At 36.2% G+C, this 19888-nt stretch overlaps 1 protein-coding gene across 1 annotated transcript; it reads right to left on the minus strand.

The window, feature by feature from the left end:
- Positions 1–1466: 1466 nt before the first annotated feature.
- Positions 1467–18943, minus strand: LOC118814391. The gene is made up of 4 exons (XM_036579981.1): positions 18896–18943; positions 5438–5603; positions 4852–4995; positions 1467–2202 (listed from the first exon to the last, which is right to left on the minus strand). The coding sequence occupies exons 2-4, from the start codon at positions 5531–5533 to the stop codon at positions 1618–1620; spliced, it is 825 nt and encodes a 274-aa protein (XP_036435874.1). The 5' UTR covers positions 5534–5603; positions 18896–18943; the 3' UTR covers positions 1467–1617.
- Between the last annotated feature and the right edge of the window lie 945 nt (positions 18944–19888).

Raw genomic sequence — 19888 nt, forward strand, 5'->3', positions numbered from 1 at the left:
TTTATTTACAAAGCTGTCTGCAACAAATAACTTTGGTATTCATCAGCAAATCATGTTACAGTCTTATGAGTGCGTGCATGAGTTCTGTAGTTCTTTAAACTGCTGATCGATAATAGGATGCTTTGCATTGTCAGTTTTGAAGCAGCTGTGAAACTCAGTGTATCTAAATGATTTTCATTTTTCATTCCTTTTGTGCATAAGGGCAGTCTGAAGGTCATCTAATGGAACATCACCTTCACCGCAGACTGAGAACAGCTGCAGAAAAGCATGTCTCATTTGGTCAGGCGTCGAGCAAAAGTGAAAACCTAGGTAGTTCAAAGCTGTCAGCCCAGCAGAGCTAGATTACATGGTAAAACCATAGAGACCACCATAAAGAGCTTGAAGACTGGGCAGTGTGTGTGTGGGGGGGGGACAACGATCCTAAACATACCTCAGAACTTACCATGAACTATAAGACTCTGTTGGTAGACTATGAGTTATGACTACTTGTGGCTTATGACTAAGAGTGCTTCTCTCATTTCCTGCTCACCACCATGGACTGCAGGTAGTGCAACAGCAGAACTTGCCATTGTACACACTGTTCTGGAGACATTTTCCCTGTATGTGTTGGATAAGGACACACTGTGCTCAAAGACAATCACTCTGAATGATGTGAATGTATAACCTGCACATCTCCAGAGTTCAGAACATTCCAGTGTGAGATTTTATAAAAACAATAAAAACAAAAGTGGCACCAAAACTGCCAGAGCTCCTAAATAACAAACTCATACACAGATATAAAGCTAAAGTAGCTTCTTATTCACCAGCTTCTCATTTGAATTTTCCATTTCACCTTAAATGGTGCTGCAGATACACTGAGGTGACCTAAATGGGGAATTCCACCTTTTTTAAATTCCTGAATAATTCAGTCATTCTAAGTGGTTTGATGTGAAGTGGTTCACTGTAGAGAAGGTTACAGACTCAGATGTCTTTACAGTGGTGGTGATAGGAACCAGGGGTTGCCATGACTACAACACAAATATAGACATTTTATTTACTATATAAAACCACCAGTGAACCTCTGTCGTCTGAGATTTTTTATGTAGTCTTCATGACGGTGAAATAGGCATAAATCTGAAAAAAAGTTTGATTTGGGGACTATATTGCCTCACAACAGCCTGCATATATCCCTCCACAATGAATGGATAAAAAAATGGATTAAAATATATTTTGAGCCAAAACTTTATCACAAAACAATGTCTCACAGGCATAACAGCATATGACATCTGCCATGACATGTTTATTACATGGTAATGTCAATGCTTTGTAGGGTTCAAGTAAGATGTTCCCCATTTATGGTTTATAATATGTATGTAAATATTAAACAATATATTCACTTCACAGGTCATCAACAGTACAAAAGGAGATGAGGCAGCAGAATTTGTGATGCAGATTTATTCATACAGTACATTGGTTTATATCGCCCTTCATTTGAGCACATATTCAGACATTTAATTGTATGTTGAAATGAAAATGTCAAAAATTTCAAAACATTTTTGGAAAAAGAAAATACATGTGGACGATTACTGATAAGCACAGAGCTACTCATCTCACTCAACCTCGACTGAGCCCTCCTCCTCAGCTGCCGCAGTTTGGGGAATTCTTATTGGGCAGAAGGTTCTGAGGGTTCTTTTCAAAATGAACAGGGAGGCATTTATTAATCTCATTTTTTTTAATCTCATCACAAGCAAGAATGATGTGCTGGGTCACATTGCTAACTTTCCAGGCTTCACAGTTTTCGTTCCAGCGCACCTCAATGAAATTGAAAGCCTTGTTGCTGATGCACAGGTTCTTTCCTCTTTCAAAGAGTTTGCCTCCAGATGGTGAACAAACCTTTTCCACTTGTTTTGCCACACTTTCATCCAGAAAGCTCTTTATGCGATATGTTTTATAGCAGATTGCAGGGTCTTTAATGTGTTTAATGTATGTAGTCCACAGTTTAAGGTCAGTTCCATATTTCCTAAGCGTGGCCAAATGTTGCTTATTGAATATCTCGTTCTTGTAACCGTTAGATGAAGGCTTACAGGGTGCGGAGTTGGGATCGTAGGTGATTAGCTCGGAGTCTGGGTCTGGTGCAGGCGCAGGTCCAGGTTTGGGTCCAAGCTGTAATTTGGCCGTACACAGGTGGAAGATGAGAACAGTGAGCACTGTCCATTTTGGAGACTTTTGGAGATGGAAAGACAAAGAGTTGCAGATTTCTCAGAGGTTGTTGTTATTGGCAGCAGTATATTCTAGTCTGAAGTAGTTGTCGTAATTTTTTACTTGTCTTGCATAAAGTGGGCCTGATAATTAATTTCATAAACAATTTGTGGGTCAGTTGGGGTATGTTTCCTTGAGCCAACATTGCGTGACAGTGTTGCCTCAAGGCAACATATGAGTGTCATATGGACAGGGTTGGGATGTAACGGAATACAGTTATTGGGAATACATATACAGAAACCAGAAATTAAGTATATGTATTCAATCCAAGTAAAATTTTGTAAAGACGGTATTCATACATTCACACTAAATTTTTAAAATATTTTATGTAATATTTCATAAATCAATGTGATGATCAGTTATTAATCTCAGCGTTACTGAGCTCTGCTAAAGCCTGAGTAGGCTGATAAATCAATGTGATGATCAGTTATTAATCTCAGCGTTACTGAGCTCTGCTAAAGCCTGAGTAGGCTGATAAATCAATGTGATGATCAGTTATTAATCTCAGCGTTACTGAGCTCTGCTGAAGCCTGAGTAGACTGATAAATCAATGTGATGATCAGTTATTAATCTCAGCGTTACTGAGCTCTGCTGAAGCCTGAGTAGACTGATAAATCAATGTGATCGGTTATTAATCTCAGCGTTACTGAGCTCTGCTAAAGCCTGAGTAGACTGATAAATCAATGTGATCAGTTATTAATCTCAGCGTTACTGAGCTCTGCTAAAGCCTGAGTAGGCTGATAAATCAATGTGATCAGTTATTAATCTCAGTGTTACTGAGCTCTGCTAAAGCCTGAGTAGACTGATAAATCAATGTGATGATCAGTTATTAATCTCAGTGTTACTGAGCTCTGCTAAAGAGTGTGTGAGAACAGCAATGGACTGAAGCAGGCAATGAGAAAGAAAAGTAAAAAATTAAGAATTTTCGGAAATGCATTTAAATGATATGCAAATTTTAATTAAACGTGTTTCAAGAGACAGAATATTTACGTTACAAGAAAACAAATTACTAGGAACAGCAAGGAACAGTGTTCATTTAAAATAAAATCCAAAGAATACATTATTGAATACATTTAGGTCAGTGTATTCAGTATTCAGCTGTCACCACTCCCTCAAAGTATTTTGCCCAACCCTGCATCTGGAAAACAGGATTAGTCTGTAAAATGTTACTGTAGTTCTAATCCTAATCCAGTGGCTACATGTAAATAAGGCTACATGACAGTTTAATAAGACTTTCTTGAAATTCTTAAAATATTATACAAGACATTTTGAGCCTGACAAAATTTTTAACCATCCCGAAGACAACAGAAAATGAAACTGTGTTTTGAGCACCAGAACGTTCAGCAAGAAAAGACAATCTGCTCATTTTACTCGAGGCAAATAAACATAAATCATTACTGCAGTTTGCCATTTCATTAGGATTTATTCTTTATAAGCAGCAAAATGAAACTCACAGGGACAGATAATATATACATAAATTTGTCATTACAGTGTCATGGCATTGCTATAGGGCTTCATAAAGATTTTAAGCATAAATATCGTAGTCACTTCACGAAAGGGCCTGAGAACAAATGCATTTCTCTGCAATAAAGCGCAGCATTATCAGAACCTTCACAGTGGAACCTAGAGAGGTTTTCAGATTTTCAGCTTAGTGTTAACACCTTTGTTTGATTTTGCGGGCTCACTTGTCTAGCCTTTATGACAGTTGCCACTTATTGTAAAAAGCCTTTAAAAATGTTTATGTAGGTTTATGTGAGTCATCAGGAAAAGCTTATGTTATTGTCATGTAGCCTTATTTATTTGACTTACAGAAAAAAGTTACAGAACATCCTGTCTTCCTTATGACACTTTTTTTTCCATGGTCGCACAATGTTGCCTCAAGGCAACATACTTAAAAGGACACCAGCACACAATATTTAAAAAAATTGTTTTTGATTTTAATAATCAGGTTCACTTTATGCAAGAAAATGTAGATATTTGGAAATGTATCTCTAGCCACTAACATCACAAGTTAAATAGTAAATGATTTAGACTTCCTAAATAAACAAAAGCACAAAAAAATCTAAAGAAATAAATCCTTGTGAAATGAACAACTAAGAAATGTGCAGAGGTCTGGCTACATAAGTGACACTTCACATGCTACTGGCTGTAACCATTCAACTGTTGCACAGTGTTGCTTATAGGCAACAAATGTATTTAACCAATTTCTCATAACATAAAAATCAATTATATGATACTGAATGCTGCAAAGATGAACTTCACACACACCGACAGATTTAAATAATATTTTTGAATAGATGAGAAATAATGAAAAATAGTATTTGTTTCTATTTGGTACAGAAACGTGTTATTCACAAGTTGCACCAAGCCAGATAGATGTTTTAAAATGCCCATATATAGTGCGACCGAGTCCAATCATTAAATTAGTTTATTCAGACTCCTCATTTTCAAGCATTTGATTGCTGTTAGGTAGATGTATTGTAGTTGTTAAGGGAGGAAATTAGGTTTGTTACCCTGAGGCAACATTAAGCAATAGAAAGGTAAATTACTATTTCCAAATATTTAAAAAAGACAAAGTGTAAATATAGTCTGAGATGAATAAAGATACATTACCATGCTGGAACACAAATTCTGACTTCTTGCTGATGTCTTGAAGTTATCAGGATGCTCTGCACTGAGCCACCCATATATATATATGTGTGAATGTGTGCAAGAATGTGGCTCAGCTGACCACAGTTTCCTGAACGCCACAGTTTCCTGAAGACCACAGTTTTTGAAGAGATATCAAGGCCAAATACCACTCAATTGTGTTTTGTAATACATGATTAAAACACAAAAATATAAAGTATACTTAAATACAGTGCCCTCCATAAATTTTGGCACCCCTGGTAAACATGGGCAACATGGGCTGTAAAAATATTCTTTATTGCTTGTCCTTTTGATCTTTCAAATCTGAATTGTATTTGAAGTACATTAATTAAAAGAAAAAAAAACTAAGTCTTATTATTAAATGAATATTTTTCTCAAATCTATTTGTGCCACAGTTGTTGGCACCCTAGAAATTCTTCTGAGTAAAACGTAACTGAAGTATATTCCCATTCATATTTTATGTTTTAAGGTTCACCTGAGTCACTAAGAGCACTTAAATGGTCAGCCATCAATTTCTGATTCACACACACACACACACACACACACACACATCATCTAAACCGCTTATCCTTCTGGGTCGCTGGAGCCTATCCCAGCTGTCATTGGGCGGAAGGCAGGATACACCCTGGACAGGTCGCCAGTCCATCGCAGAGCAGATTTCTGATTCATTGGGGTGTAAATATAAGGTGACACACAGGCCAAAGTCCCTCAGTCATCTATCGATATGAGAAAGACCAAAGAATACAGCAATTATATGCCTCAAAATGTTTCAAGAAAATATACAAAATGTAAAAAATGGGTTCAAGAAGATAGTTAAACAGTTGAAAATGCAGATAAACCAACTTCTTCCAAAGGCCCTGGACAACTTGTTTGGATGCATGATATCACAGACTCAATCAAGAACCAAACCTGATTGCTTTAGTCAGGAAGCTTAAACTGGGCTGTGGTTGGATCTTCCAGCAAGATAATGACCCAAAACACGCTGTTCAACACAAAATGGTTCGCTGACCACAGAATCAAGGTTTTGCCATGGCCACCCCAGTCCACTGACCTAAAGCCCATAGAAAACCTGTGGGATGTGCTGAAGTGGACAGTGCACAGCGTAGATCTTGGAATCTGAAGATTTGGAGAAGTTCTTTGTGGAGGAATGGTCTCAGAGCTTTTGACCAGTCTCATTAAGCATTATAGGAGAAGTCTCAGAACAGTTACATTTGCAAAGGGAGGCTGCACAAAATATTCAACAAAGAGGTGCCAATAACTGGTCTGTGTAAAAGAGAACCTGTGAAAAGGCGTCATGTGCTGAGAAGAACCGAGAACCTTGTGGTTAGATCATGGAGGCTTAGTTAAACCACTAGATGTGGGTCATAAGTGAAAGAAACTCTAATCAGTTTCACGATAAAGATCAGAATTGTAATGGATGGATAATGATGGACAGAAAGATAAGTAAAGCTTTTTAAGGCACCGTCTGAAGAGCACTCAGATTTACTGATGATTTGATACATGGATATTTAAATACATGCAACCTACAAAACTCTGCTACAGATGAAATTATAAACTTTGTTTCCAATATCTCCCAATAATTCAGCTGAAAGGGGCGAGACTGGAAACGTGACAACAACAGAATAAGGCATAGTTGTAACAATCTAAAAAAGTCTGAATACAAGTACATTTAATTCACCACAGACTGAGAACAGCTGCAGAATGGCATGTCTCATATGGTCAGACAACAAGCAAAAGTGAAAACCAAGGTAGTTCAAAGCTGTCAGCCCACCAGATCTACCCGTGTGTGTGTGTGTGTGTTGGGTAGTTGGGTGGTAATTGCACTAGTCATTGGGCCATTCTTATAGGTACTGACACAGATGTACACCAATGACAGGATAATGATTCTAAACATACCTCAAAATTCACCATGAACTCTAAGACTTATAAGTCAACTGTAAGTCAGTAGAAAATGACTGAAAGTTTAGATGCAGCACACCTGTTTATAATATTCAGATGCCCCCTGAAGGCCTTCATGATCTGGATCAGTTGTGCTAGATTTAGTGGTGGAACTCTGCAGGGTGGTAGCTCTCCAGGACCAGGATACCATGAGTTTGAACTCTTGATAGGCACCATGGGGGCCTGAAGAACAACATTATGTTCCAATGTATACAAGTCTTTATAGAAAGACCATAAAGACTGCTCGAACCTGACTTGACTTTAGCAACAAATTAAATTCATCTGCAGCCAACCCGAGATCTTTGGACCATGACCTAAAATTGATTGCTTTAATGTTCATTAAATTAGCTTATTTTGTTTTTACTAAATTAATTTCTTAGACTTAGCCTTAATTTTGTACTCAATTATATACTTTATTGTACATAATTAATACCGGATGATGCATAATTGATTAGATTTTATTTGCAAAGCTGCCTGCAACAAATAATATTCGTATGCATCAGCAAATCATGTTACAGTCTTATGAGTGAGTGCATGAGTTCTGGAGTGCTTTAAACTGCTGATTGATAATAGGACGCTTTGCTTTATCAATTTTAAAGCAGCTGCTAAACTCAAGGTATTAAAATGATATTCCCTTGTCATTCATTTTCTGCATGAGGGCAGCCTGAAGGTCATCTAATGGAACATCACCTTCACCACAGACTGAGAACAGCTGCAGAAAAGTCCCCTATGGTCAGGCGTCGAGCAAAGGTGAAAACCAAAGTAGTTCAAAGCTGTCAGCCCACCAGATCTGGCCTGCATAGAGACCACCATAAAGAGCTTGAAGAAAGGGCAGTGTTTTACTGTGTGTGTTTGGGGCAAGGGAGGGGTGTTGCTGAGGGGCAACTGGTCATTGGGCCCCTCATATAGATACTGACACAGTTGTACACTCATGAAAGGACAATGATCCTAAACATACCTCAGAACTCACCACAAACTGTAAGACTCTGTTGGTAGACTATGAGTTATGACTTGTACTTGTGACTAAGAGTGCTTCTCTCATTTCCTGCTCACCACCATGGACTGCAGGTAGTGCAACAGAACTTGCCATTGTACACACTGTTCTGGAGACATTTTCCCTGTATGTGTCAGATAAGGACACACTGTGCACTCAAAGACAATCACTCTGATTGATGTGAATGAATTTTACTGTTCACTTCAGCCGAAAAAGTATTTTGTTACAGGTTTATTTAAAAATATATACATAATCGCTGTTCAGTCTTCCATTTTTATGGATCTCTAAGGTTGTTGTTCTTTCCTGTAGAGTTGTTAGCACTTCTCCATGTTTTTCCAACTCTAATTGACTCTGGTGGAGTCTCTGGACTCTAACGTGGTAACGAGGGGATACATATCCAATTTGGGGTTGTATGACCTTAATGAGAACGGTTACCTCATAATGTTTTTTTTTTACTTGCATTACGTTTTGTTTTTTGTTTTTTTTTTCCCACAAATTTGTCACTGTCATTTCAGTCTGGCTTGAAGTCAAGCACTTTCTACAGTTGATGTGTCTGTGGTGGATGCAAGGGTGTTCCAGGTGGGTGCTGTGGTATGGCATGTGACTGCTGGGGCATTGCAAGGTGGGTGTTGCTAGATGGATGCCATAGTGTCAAAGGCAGTTGCTAGGATGTTGCTCGGCCCTTGCTATGCTACCCCACATGGATGCTAGGATCTTGCTAATGTACTTCTATTATCATGATATAATGGTACAAACTTTTGCCCACATGGTTCTGCCATTCGTTTCCTATAGATTATTGTACAAAAACTGTCCGTCGGATCAGTTCCTGGCTACACTCAACATTGAGTTGGAACAGAAAAAAATCTGGCAGAAAAATAGTAAGAATAACAATATGAAGACTAATACAAAAATCTGATAGCAATAGTGTCAGTTTAACAACTTATCAGGCCTCCTACCTGGAATGTTTCCTGTAAGAACAACACACGGTCATGGGGTCATTCTGAAAGGTGACATTTTTCTCGCTGTCATTCTTTAAATGTCTGCCATACTGCAGACACTACAGTAATAGGGGGAGAATGTTCTTTGTTTGGGCCACTTTCATTTCCACTAAGAGCTGTATAAGCTATATAGGCCTCTCCACACTAATAAACTACTCTGCGTTTTGTCTTTAACCTTTTGTTTATTTCCACTGCAGTATTTCATCACTGAAATCAAACGTCCACGAGGGAACTGATCTGATCTCATTACTTTCTGTTACTTTTGGATTTCTTCCCTTTTTTAAAAGTCATATAACTAAAATAAACACAAAAGAAATATAATTTCAGCAACAGGATTTAACATAATAACAAGGCAAACAAGAAAACTGCTCTGTTTTATGAAGCAGTATGACTTAATTATCTGTGTCTGTGTACCAAAAGGCCTGTACTGGCTCTTAAGGCTTCATATTAGTACATCATGCTTAGATGGTCCCAAGAGTTTCAGAAGGCATTGTTTTCACCTGAAAACTAAGTGGGAGCTGATTATTTTAGTCACCAATAATTATAATTTATATTGACATTACATTTTGTTTTTTTGACTTTGAAAATGACTGAAATATCTTCAGAAAAATGCTGCTGATCTTCTGCCAACCAAAATAAATGCTTACTAAAATCTCTACATATAAGCTGAATAAAAGATCATAAACAGCTGCATGTTCTTCAGATTTTTCTGTAAAAAAAATAGACTGTGTTTAACTAACGCATACATTTTAATGACCTTCCAAAAATGTTCCACAAAATGTAACTAAAATGAGTCTTCTGTATTCACAAGTTCCCTCTTTTTCACTGTACAAAACATAATAATTGTGCATAAAGTCTTAAAGTATGGTGCAAGGCTGAAATAGCTTACGAGCCCAAAGAGAACACAGGTACAGAAGGTGACTAGAGATTATTTGAATATTCACACATCCAGACTCTCAGTATTCAAAGTAAAAGTAAAACTAATCATAAGAACGTTATTCTGTTTAACAACCAGCCTGATAGTCAGCTAACAGGCTAACAGGCTACTCCAGTAACATTCAGAGTTGAAATTTTTAGTAAATGATTCATACAGAGAACATACAGAGAACTGAGTACATCACACATTCAAAATCAGTTTCTAAGCTAAATGATGTCAGTGACGGATGTGCTGTGACGTCAGTCAGAACTTGGGCAGCTTGTTTCACTACAAGATTTTCAGATACTCATCAGTGATTTGTATCATGTTTGTTGTCAAAATTTGACTTTCAGTTTTGTTTGTTTTTAAACTCTGCCTTGTCTTGGATGCTGCTTTCTTGGTGAGGTTTCACATGTAACAGAGATTTTTTAATACCTACTATCCTGGTTTAATAAAGGTAACTAGACAACTTGGCTGAATGGTATTTGTGTCACACAGCTGTCTTTAATGCAGGATATAGAAAAGTGATGATGCCTGATTATTTTTCCTCATGTTTTGACTGAGATGAGAAATCGAGATGAGAACTGTCGAAGGCCGAGCTCTGATAGCCTGATAGTTCTATTGTTAAGAACTTGTATCATAACAACAGCAGAACCCTTTTGGGTGCTATATAGAACCCTTTTCAAAAAGGTTCTTTATAGATCCATGTACAAAACATTCTTTATCAATCTGAAGAATCCTTTTATGATGGAAAGTAGCCTGTAATTGTGTAAAGCGTTCACGAGAGTTTATGGTTCTATATAGAACCATTTTCTTTACTAAAGAACCCTTGAGGGACCATCGTTTGTAGCCCATATTTGCAGTGAGATATTCTGCCATTCTTTACAGAAGATTCTTTTCATCACGTCTTTGCTGTGCTCTTTTTTGTTATTCCCCGGTGGTGTTCTGTTCAGGCCCAGTGAATAACTTGCCCAGGTGATGTTTTTCACCCTTTTCTTCTTTCTAGAGTGTTTTTGGGATCATTGTCATAGCACACTACCTCCATCATGCTTCACAGTTGGCACTGTACAGTCACTCTGATAGTGTTGGCTTGAATAATTAGGCTTAATTGGAAATTACATCACATATACTCACATTTGGTTTACTGAGTTTTAACAACGGAATATGTAAAGAAAATGAAGAAAGATAAACTAATCACATAACTACACAGTACACAATTCATTTTGTTTAATAAATCATAAATATATAAATACACACGTTTTATTTGAGGTGCAAGTAGATTCTCACAGAGTAGCATCCAAATAACAGAGGGACACAGAAATGCAGCTTCACCCCAACAAACTCTTAAAGATAATCATACACTGCAGGTTTTTTATATCAGTGACAGTTTCATAGTCAAATAACCAAAATGCCTCAACCAGAGCCATTTAACATCACATGGTGTCAAATCGCCAGTTTATTACCTAATTGTACATTCCAACAAGCCATGTGTCATGTGAGTAGAATGGAATGGACACCATGAATGACCTTCATGTGTTGAGGAGAAAAAGTTTAATCTTTCAGTCTATTATTGTCATTATATTAATTACTTTTTTCCCATGTAGTATTTCTACATTTCTAGCAAACCTATAAACCTATGAAAACTGTAAGGCAGGGTAAGGAAACTCTCCTCATTCAGACGTTACTCTGGAAGTCTGTTATGATTGCATAATTAAACAGTGCATTAAACTACTCAGTATGTAATTTGCAAGAAGTAGGAATGCACAGTTGAAATTGGCCAAGATCGGAATCTATGGATTTTTATTCCAAACAAGCAGTTGGCAGTTATTCATTTTTATACCAGTTTTTTGTCAAAAATATGAAATCATACCAAGCCAGAAAATCTTAAAAATTAACGGTTTTAGTTTTCTATTGACAGTTTAACAAACTAGACCAAATTTTAATGTACAAGATTAATTAACTAGCTTTTAGAAACTTTGTGTACAGTTATCTTATTTAGACACAGTAGCTAATTATGCAGACTTGTGTAATTAGCAATGAAATGAATTAAGAAATGTCAGACAACTTTACCTCTTGTAAGAATATAGAAATTCAGCAATATAATTTTAAAAGGCATTGCAAAACATTGCTTATTATCTTGAAGGTTTGTGCCTCGTTTTCAGAAGTATTTTCAGGAATGTGTCTTATTTACAGTGTTGATTTGTTTTCTAAGTTTCTCTAATGTTGAGCGCAGAGATTTCACAATATTTTGTACCAAAATGCTTAAAACAAGATGCTAACATGAGATTATTATTATGACATCAAATTAGTGTTACGTAATTCCAGCAACAACACCAACCAGCGACATATTGACTAATTTAAAGATCAAAAGATTGTTTACAGCTCAAGATCTTTATTATTATTTGAAGTAAATGTTTCTCACCATATTAGCAGATAATTTTGCTTGATTCAACCTGTTTCTTTGGTTTAATTTAAATTTTCTTCTTTCTGATGACTGGCATGCTTTTTGCATGACTTACACACACACACACACATAATCAGTCAATACTACCCACCGCACCATTTTTATACAACCTCATTTCCAAAAAAAGTTGGGATGCTGTGCAAAATGTAAATAAAAACAAAATGCAATGATGTATAAATCATTTAAACCATTGAAAACAGTACAAACACAACATATCAAATGTTAAAACTGAGAAAGTTTATTGTTTTTTGAAAAATATTTGCCCATTTTGAATTTGATACCAGCAACACATTCCCAAAAAAGAATAATGTTTCTCAACATACAATAACAAAGAACTTTTGCTTTTCATCATCTACTGTACATAATAACATTAAAGGGTTCAGAGAATCTGGAGAAATCTCTGTATGTAAGGGACAAAAACCAGGATTTGCTGGCCGTGATCTTTGGGTCCTCAGACAGCACTGCATTAAAAACAGACATGATTCTGTAGTGGAAATCACTGCATGGGCTCAGAAACACTTCTGAAAACCACTGTCTATGAAAACAGTTCATCACTGCATCCACAAATGCAAATTAAAACTATACAACACAAAGAAGAAACCAAATGTAAACACGATCCAGGAATGCTACCACCTTCTCTGGGCCTGAGCTCATTTAGAATGGACTAAGGCATGGGCATATTTTTCAAAAAAACATTAAAATTTCTCAGTTTAAACATTTGATATGTTGTCTTCGTACTTTAAAATTTGGTTTACAAGATTTGCATATCATTGCATCCTATTTTTATTTTAAATTTTTATTTACATTTTTGGAAATGTAGCATATATGTAACATATATGATTCATAATATATAAATAATATACTGTAAAACAATTAAACTGTGCTAAATCTGTGCTGCTTTATAGGTTTCACATAGCAGGAAGCTAAGGAGCATCAAGAAAAGGAGACAAAGCAACAAGATTTATGATGCACATTTATTTATACAGTACTTATATTTTGCCTGCTTGACTTCTTTTGTGTTTAAAACCAGCTGTGTTTATATGCTTCTAATCCTCAAACCCAGTTAGCAGTCCTCCCCATCTTTATCACCACACAGTGTCCCTGCTAACGCAGGACTCCACAAACTCTTGATTCAGGGTTGGAGGGTCAGGTTTTCTGCCTGTACAGCTACAGTTATTGGTTAAACTGGGATTTTGATTGGTCGATGTCCGAAATGGAATTTTGTGTATTTAGCATGTGCATTTTCATGTTTTCCCTTCTTTTGGTTATTTATTCATAAGACTTTAATATTGAAAGTAAATGTAAGTCATTTTGGGTGGGCCAATGATAAAAGTGAGTGGGCCTAGGCCTGCTGGGCCCAATCACAGCGCCACTACAGTACACTAACAATGTGCTAGTATGCATATGGGTCTGTATGTAATATCTGTTAGGGTCAGTGTGAGGGAGTCCCTTGTGGTATCATTTGTCAAGCCAACGTAAAAATTGAGATACAAGGGTTTTGTTCCCACAGAGATGTTTTGTAGCTCTAGCTACCTAGTGCATCAGGCTAGTCTTGCTACCTGTGGGCAACATGTGGCAATCAGTGCTTGTGGTTATGACGAGCTTTGGATTGAGTCATTTTTAGCCTCTTAAATCTAAATTGAATCTTGAATTGAATCTACTTACTTTGAACAAATAATGAACAAAATAAAAAAAAAGCTGAAATAAAGCAAAAAGAATTATACTGAGAAATTGGGAGACTATAAGCAAATAAATCCCCAGGCACAGATGGCTTCACTTCCAATCGCTATAAATCAATGCAGGAACAGTTGGGTCCAACACTGCTGAATGCTTTTGACCACTTAAAAGGCCAGGGTGTTATTACACACTTCTATAATCTGAGAACTAGTTTGCATTGAAGTCCCTGTATTTACTGAAGCCTTAGTGTTTAAAAAGCTTTAGGTTTTAAGGCGTTAAATCTATAACAGTGACCATAAAGTTTCCTGATTTAATTTTTAAATTTTTTTTTTTTTATTATTTTTTTGGGATTTTTACCAAATCTTCTCCCCAATTTAGTCATTTCCAATTCCACCCGCTAGTTAGGACTCCCCCAATTACACGATGCTATCATTGCTAGGAGGGTGAAGGCTAACACAGGCTTCCTCCGAGACCTGCGAAACCTGCCACTACACCTTTTCGAACTGCCGCTCACGCAACGTCACTGGACAGCCGAACGCGCTCGGAGGAAAGCGCCAACCGCCAGATCTGTAACGTCAGCTAACGCCTGACTAGCATCGCATTGAGTGATGGGGGGAGAAGGAGGGGCCATCCCACCCACCCAGAGAGAGCGAGGCCAATTGTGCTCTCTCGGACTCCTGGCAACGGACGGCTGTAGCATCACCAGAGATCGAACTTGCGATCTCCCGATGAGGGACAACGCTTAGACGGTTGCGCCACTTGGGAGCCGTGATTTAATAAAAGCTAAGAGAAAATTTTGTGAACGAACTTTAAGTTGGCTTGAAAAATCCGACTAATTATGTTAAAACGTTAAAATGGTGGAAGATTGTCGATGGTTGATAAAGTGTTCCTTAGATGTTGCTAGGTGGTTGCTATGGTATCCAAGGTGGTTGGTAAGGTGTTGCTAGGTGGTTGCTATGATGTCCCAGGTTATTGCTGAGGTGTTGCTGGGTGGTTGCTATGCTGTTAAATACACTGGTACCATAAAACCGACAAAGACAAACACAAGAAAACATCAGGAGAACATTGCTTATTATTTGACATTTGACAGGAAACAGGCTAACATTATAAGCTGAGGTGCTGAAAAGGCATTTGACTCAGTCAGATGGTCTTTCCTGTACAACGTGTTATCAAAATTTGACTTTCATTGAAACTATATGATACACCATCTGCAAGGATAAAAATTAGTGGTGATTGATCAAGTTCATTTAACCCAGAACAAGCAAAGAGACAAGGTTGCTGTGCCTCACCACTCCTCTTCTCCTTATTTATAGAACCCTTGAGCCAATGGATTTGCCAAAACGCTCATATTAAAGGGCTGGATATGTTATTAGGGGAACATAAACTGGACCTGTTTTGATACACCTAACACAGCCTACACAGACACTCCCAAATCTGATAAGCCTTCTAGAAATGTGTAGGATGCTCCTATATAAACTATATATAACTTAATGTACAGAAAACCTAGGTAATCACACTTACTTATGACCCACCCAATCATATTAGAGGAAAATACAAATTAAAATGGGATGCAGAGTCTATTGAGTACCTGGGTATCGGCCTGTCTGAAGATAACGCAAAATTATATGACCTTAAATACTGTCCTTTGAATACAAAGATGAAGTCAGATATGTTAGGATGGAACGTTATTCCTTTCTTGAGTTTGACCTTCACAGTCGATTAAAATAAACATTCTGCCAAGAATGTGTTTTTCAGACTCTGCCTTTAAAGAAACTGACCAAACAGTTTATGCACAGGACAGGCAGGTTTAGGAGGGTTACTTAAAAATGCGTTCTATTATAGATTATTGATTACATGTTAAAAATGTAATTGTAACCTCATCCAAAGGATTACTTTATTAAAGTAACATTACAGTCTGATTATTTGACATTACTTTCGGATTACTTGCCTTTAATTAAAGATGTATAATTAAATAAAGAAAAGGGAAAAATAACTTAAGCAAGACTTTAAAAATCGATAATATTATCGCCGTCAAATTGCACTGTTTTATGAAACAATGATAGATTATAGGTGGCTAAAATATTGTGCCTCACAGAAACAGTCACTGACCTCTCTTTTTGCGAAATGGCCAAATCTAAGTAGAGTAATACCATGCTGTGAAAAAGTATTTGCCCCTTCCTAATTTCTTTACTTTGCATTTTTTGTCACACTTGAATGTTTCAGATCATCAAGCTACGCTTAATATTGGGCAAAATCCCTGCATGATTCCATTTACTAAAGGAAAAATGCTGTTCAGCCCTACCCGGCCCCGTGTGAAAAAGTAAATGCCCCCTTAGCTACTAAATCAACCAGTTAACCAAATTCAATTGACTGTTATATTCAGTTTCACTGCCACACCCAGGCATGATCACTGCCAGACCTGTTGAATCTAAACATCACTTAAATAGAACCTGTCTGACAATGTGAAGCAGCTAGAAGCACATGATGCCACATTCTACAGAGATTCAAATACAGAAGGAGGGTTACAGAGTCATTGCTGAGGCTCTGGGAGTCCAGAGAACCACAGTGAGAGCCATTATCCAAAAATGGAGAAAACTTGGAACAGTGGTGAACCTCCCCATTACAACCTAATTGTAATAAGCCTTTACAAATGTTTATGTAGGTTTATGTGAGTTGTCAAGAAAAGCTTATGTAATAATCATGTAGCCTTATTTATTTGACCTACAGAAAAATCCTGTCTTCATAATGACACTCGGTACTCGGTATTGTAAAGATACAATCTGTAGATCTTTTAAAGCTAAAAATATTTAACATAATAAAGAGGCTAATCCTTTCTCACGTTAGTGAAAGTGTGTTACCGTAATGCATTATTGTGAAGTAATATTTTGATATCTTCCATGTTAATAATTAAAAACCATAGTCAACACCATGTCTTCAAGCAATCAGAATGTTGATGACACTGACAAAACACAGTATGCTAACTGTTACACGACACAATTAACTGGAATGGACTTCTAGCCACTAATATTGAAAGTTAAATATTAAGTAATTTAGATTTTCTGAATAAACAAATGAAAAAAATAATGAATTCTAAAGAAAGCAATCCCTTTGAAATGAAAAAAGTAAGCAATGTGAGTTCTGGCTACATAAGTGACACTTCTCTGGCTTTATCCATTCCACTGTTGCACAATGTTGCTTCTAGGCAACAAGTATATTTAACTAATTTCTCGTATCATAAAAATAATTTATATACTGAATGCAATAACATGAACTTCACACTCCAACAGATGTAAATAATATTTTTGGATGGATGTAAAGTAATATATATATATATATATATATATACACATATATATATATATATATATATATATATATATATATATATATATATATATATAATGGCAAGCCAAACAGGAAATATTTAATGAACATTGATATATATACAATGAACTTTGATATATATGGAATGAACGTTGATATATATACAATGAACTTTGATATATATATATACAATGAACATTGATATATATGGAATGAACTTTGATATATATACAATGAACTTTGATATATATACAATGAACTTTGATATATATGGAATGAACATTGATATATCTTGAATGAAAGTCGCTGTTGAAGGGTTGAGGATGGCCAAGAAAAACTGTACATCAATAAATGGGCATTAACAAACTCCAGGTGGAGCTTAAAGGAAGGGAATTCTGATAAAGTGACCAGTATCTATACACATTGATCCTGTGGACAGAGTGACCTGAGAGTGGCTGATATATGATGTGAAGACACAGATGGGTGGAGTTTCAATATATACATAATTTGACATGGTGCAGAAGAAGAGTCAGATGAGGCCATAACTTCTGTTTGAAAAATGCTCTTTTGTTGAGAGCAAAGGAAAACAGTGCCACTTGAAAAGCAACTGAAAATTGAGGTAGGTCACTCCTAGCCCTACTCTTTCTTCTGAGGGTCACCAAACACAAACACACTCTCCCTAACTCTGAGCTGGACACAAAATAACAGAGTAAACACATACACACACTGTAACTGAAGAACAACAACATAGCAACATTGAATAACAATGTAAACAGTCTGTTTGTGCAAGGCTACAACACACACAACCCCAAAAGTCCCTCTCTGTCTAAACAAAACATTTTATGAATTATATTATTTATTTTGTTCATCTCAATGTTCGATCCATGTACATCAAGGTTCAATATATATACATTTTCATTCAATATATATCAAAGTTCATTCCATATATATCAATGTTCATTCTATATATATCAAAGTTCATTCAATATATATCAATGTTCGTTCCATATATGTCAATCTTTGTTCTACTGAGATATATATGGAATGAATGTTGATATATATTGAATGAACATTTATTGATGTACAGTTTTTCTTGGCCATCCTCAACCCTTCAACAGCGACTTTAATTCAATATAAATCAAAGTTCATTCCATATATATCAAAGTTCATTCCATATATATCAATGTTCATTGTATATATATCAGAGTTCATTCCATATATATCAAAGTTCATTGTATATATATCAAAGTTCATTGTATATATATCAAAGTTCATTCCATATATATCAATGTTCATTCCATATATATCAATGTTCATTCCATATATATCAAAGTTCATTCCATATATATCAATGTTCATTGTATATATATCAAAGTTCATTAAATATTTCCTGTTTGGCTTGCCATAATATATATATATATATATATATATATATATATATATATATATATATTTTCACAAGCTGTACCAAGTCAAATGGAAGCTTAAAAATGCCCAACAGGAGATCAAGTTTAATCATTATTCAGAACCCTTTATTTTTATCCTTTTGACTGCTGCTAAGATGTAATGTAGTTAAGGAAGGAAATTAGGTTTGTTAACCTGAGGCAACATTGTGCAATAGAAATGTATAATTCTATTTCCAAATATTAACAAGACGTGACTTTGAATAAAGTCTGAGATGAATAAAGATATATTACCATGCTGGAACACAAATTCTGACTTCTTGGTGATGTCTTGAAGTTATCAGGATGCTCTGCACTAAACCATCCATATATATGTGTGAATGTGTGCAAGAATGTGGCTAAGCTGACCACAGTTTCCTGAACACCACAGTTTCCTGAACACCACAGTCTTTGAAGAGATATCAAGGCCACATACCACTCAATTGTGTTTTGTAATACATTATTAAAATACAAAAATATACAGTATACTAAAATACAGTGCCCTCCATAAAGTTTGGCACCCCTGGTAAAGATGGACAACACTGGCTGTAAAAACATTCTTTTTACTTATCCTTTTGATCTTTCAAATCTAAAGTTTATTTGAAGTACATTAATTAAAAGAAAAAACTCTTATTATTAAATGAATATTTTTCTCAAATCTATTTGTGCCACAGTTGTTGGCACCCCTAGAAATTCTTATGAGTAAAATCTAACTGAAGCATATTCCCATTCATATTTTATGTTCACCTTATGTTTAAGTTCACCTGAGTCTTTAGGAACACTTAAATGGTCAGCCATGAATTCCTGATTCAATGGGGTGTAAATATAGGTATAAATATAAATATAAACACAGGCCAAATTCCCTCAGTTATCTGTCGCAATGAGAAAGACCAAAGAATACAGCAATGATGTGCTACGAAAGGTTGTTTCGTAAGAACATTAAAACAGCTGGAGATGTTAAGATTCTGCCAGGAAGAGGACGTATGTTTATCCTGTACCCACACACAGTGAGGAGGATGGTTTGAGTGGATAAAGAATTTCCAAGGATCACAGATGGGGAAATGTAGAAATTAGGTCTTAGGGTGAAAACATCTCCCAAATTACAAAGCGACACCACCTATATAACCACAACCTGTTTGGGGGGCTGCCAGAAGAAAGCTTGTAAAGGACCACCAAACTCAAGCTCCTATAGTTTGCCAGATATTACTGGAACTTTCATGGGGCCATGTTCTGTGATCAGATGAAACC

This window comes from Colossoma macropomum, unplaced genomic scaffold, assembly GCF_904425465.1.
Source record: "Colossoma macropomum unplaced genomic scaffold, Colossoma_macropomum, whole genome shotgun sequence".
Lineage (NCBI taxonomy): Eukaryota > Metazoa > Chordata > Actinopteri > Characiformes > Serrasalmidae > Colossoma > Colossoma macropomum.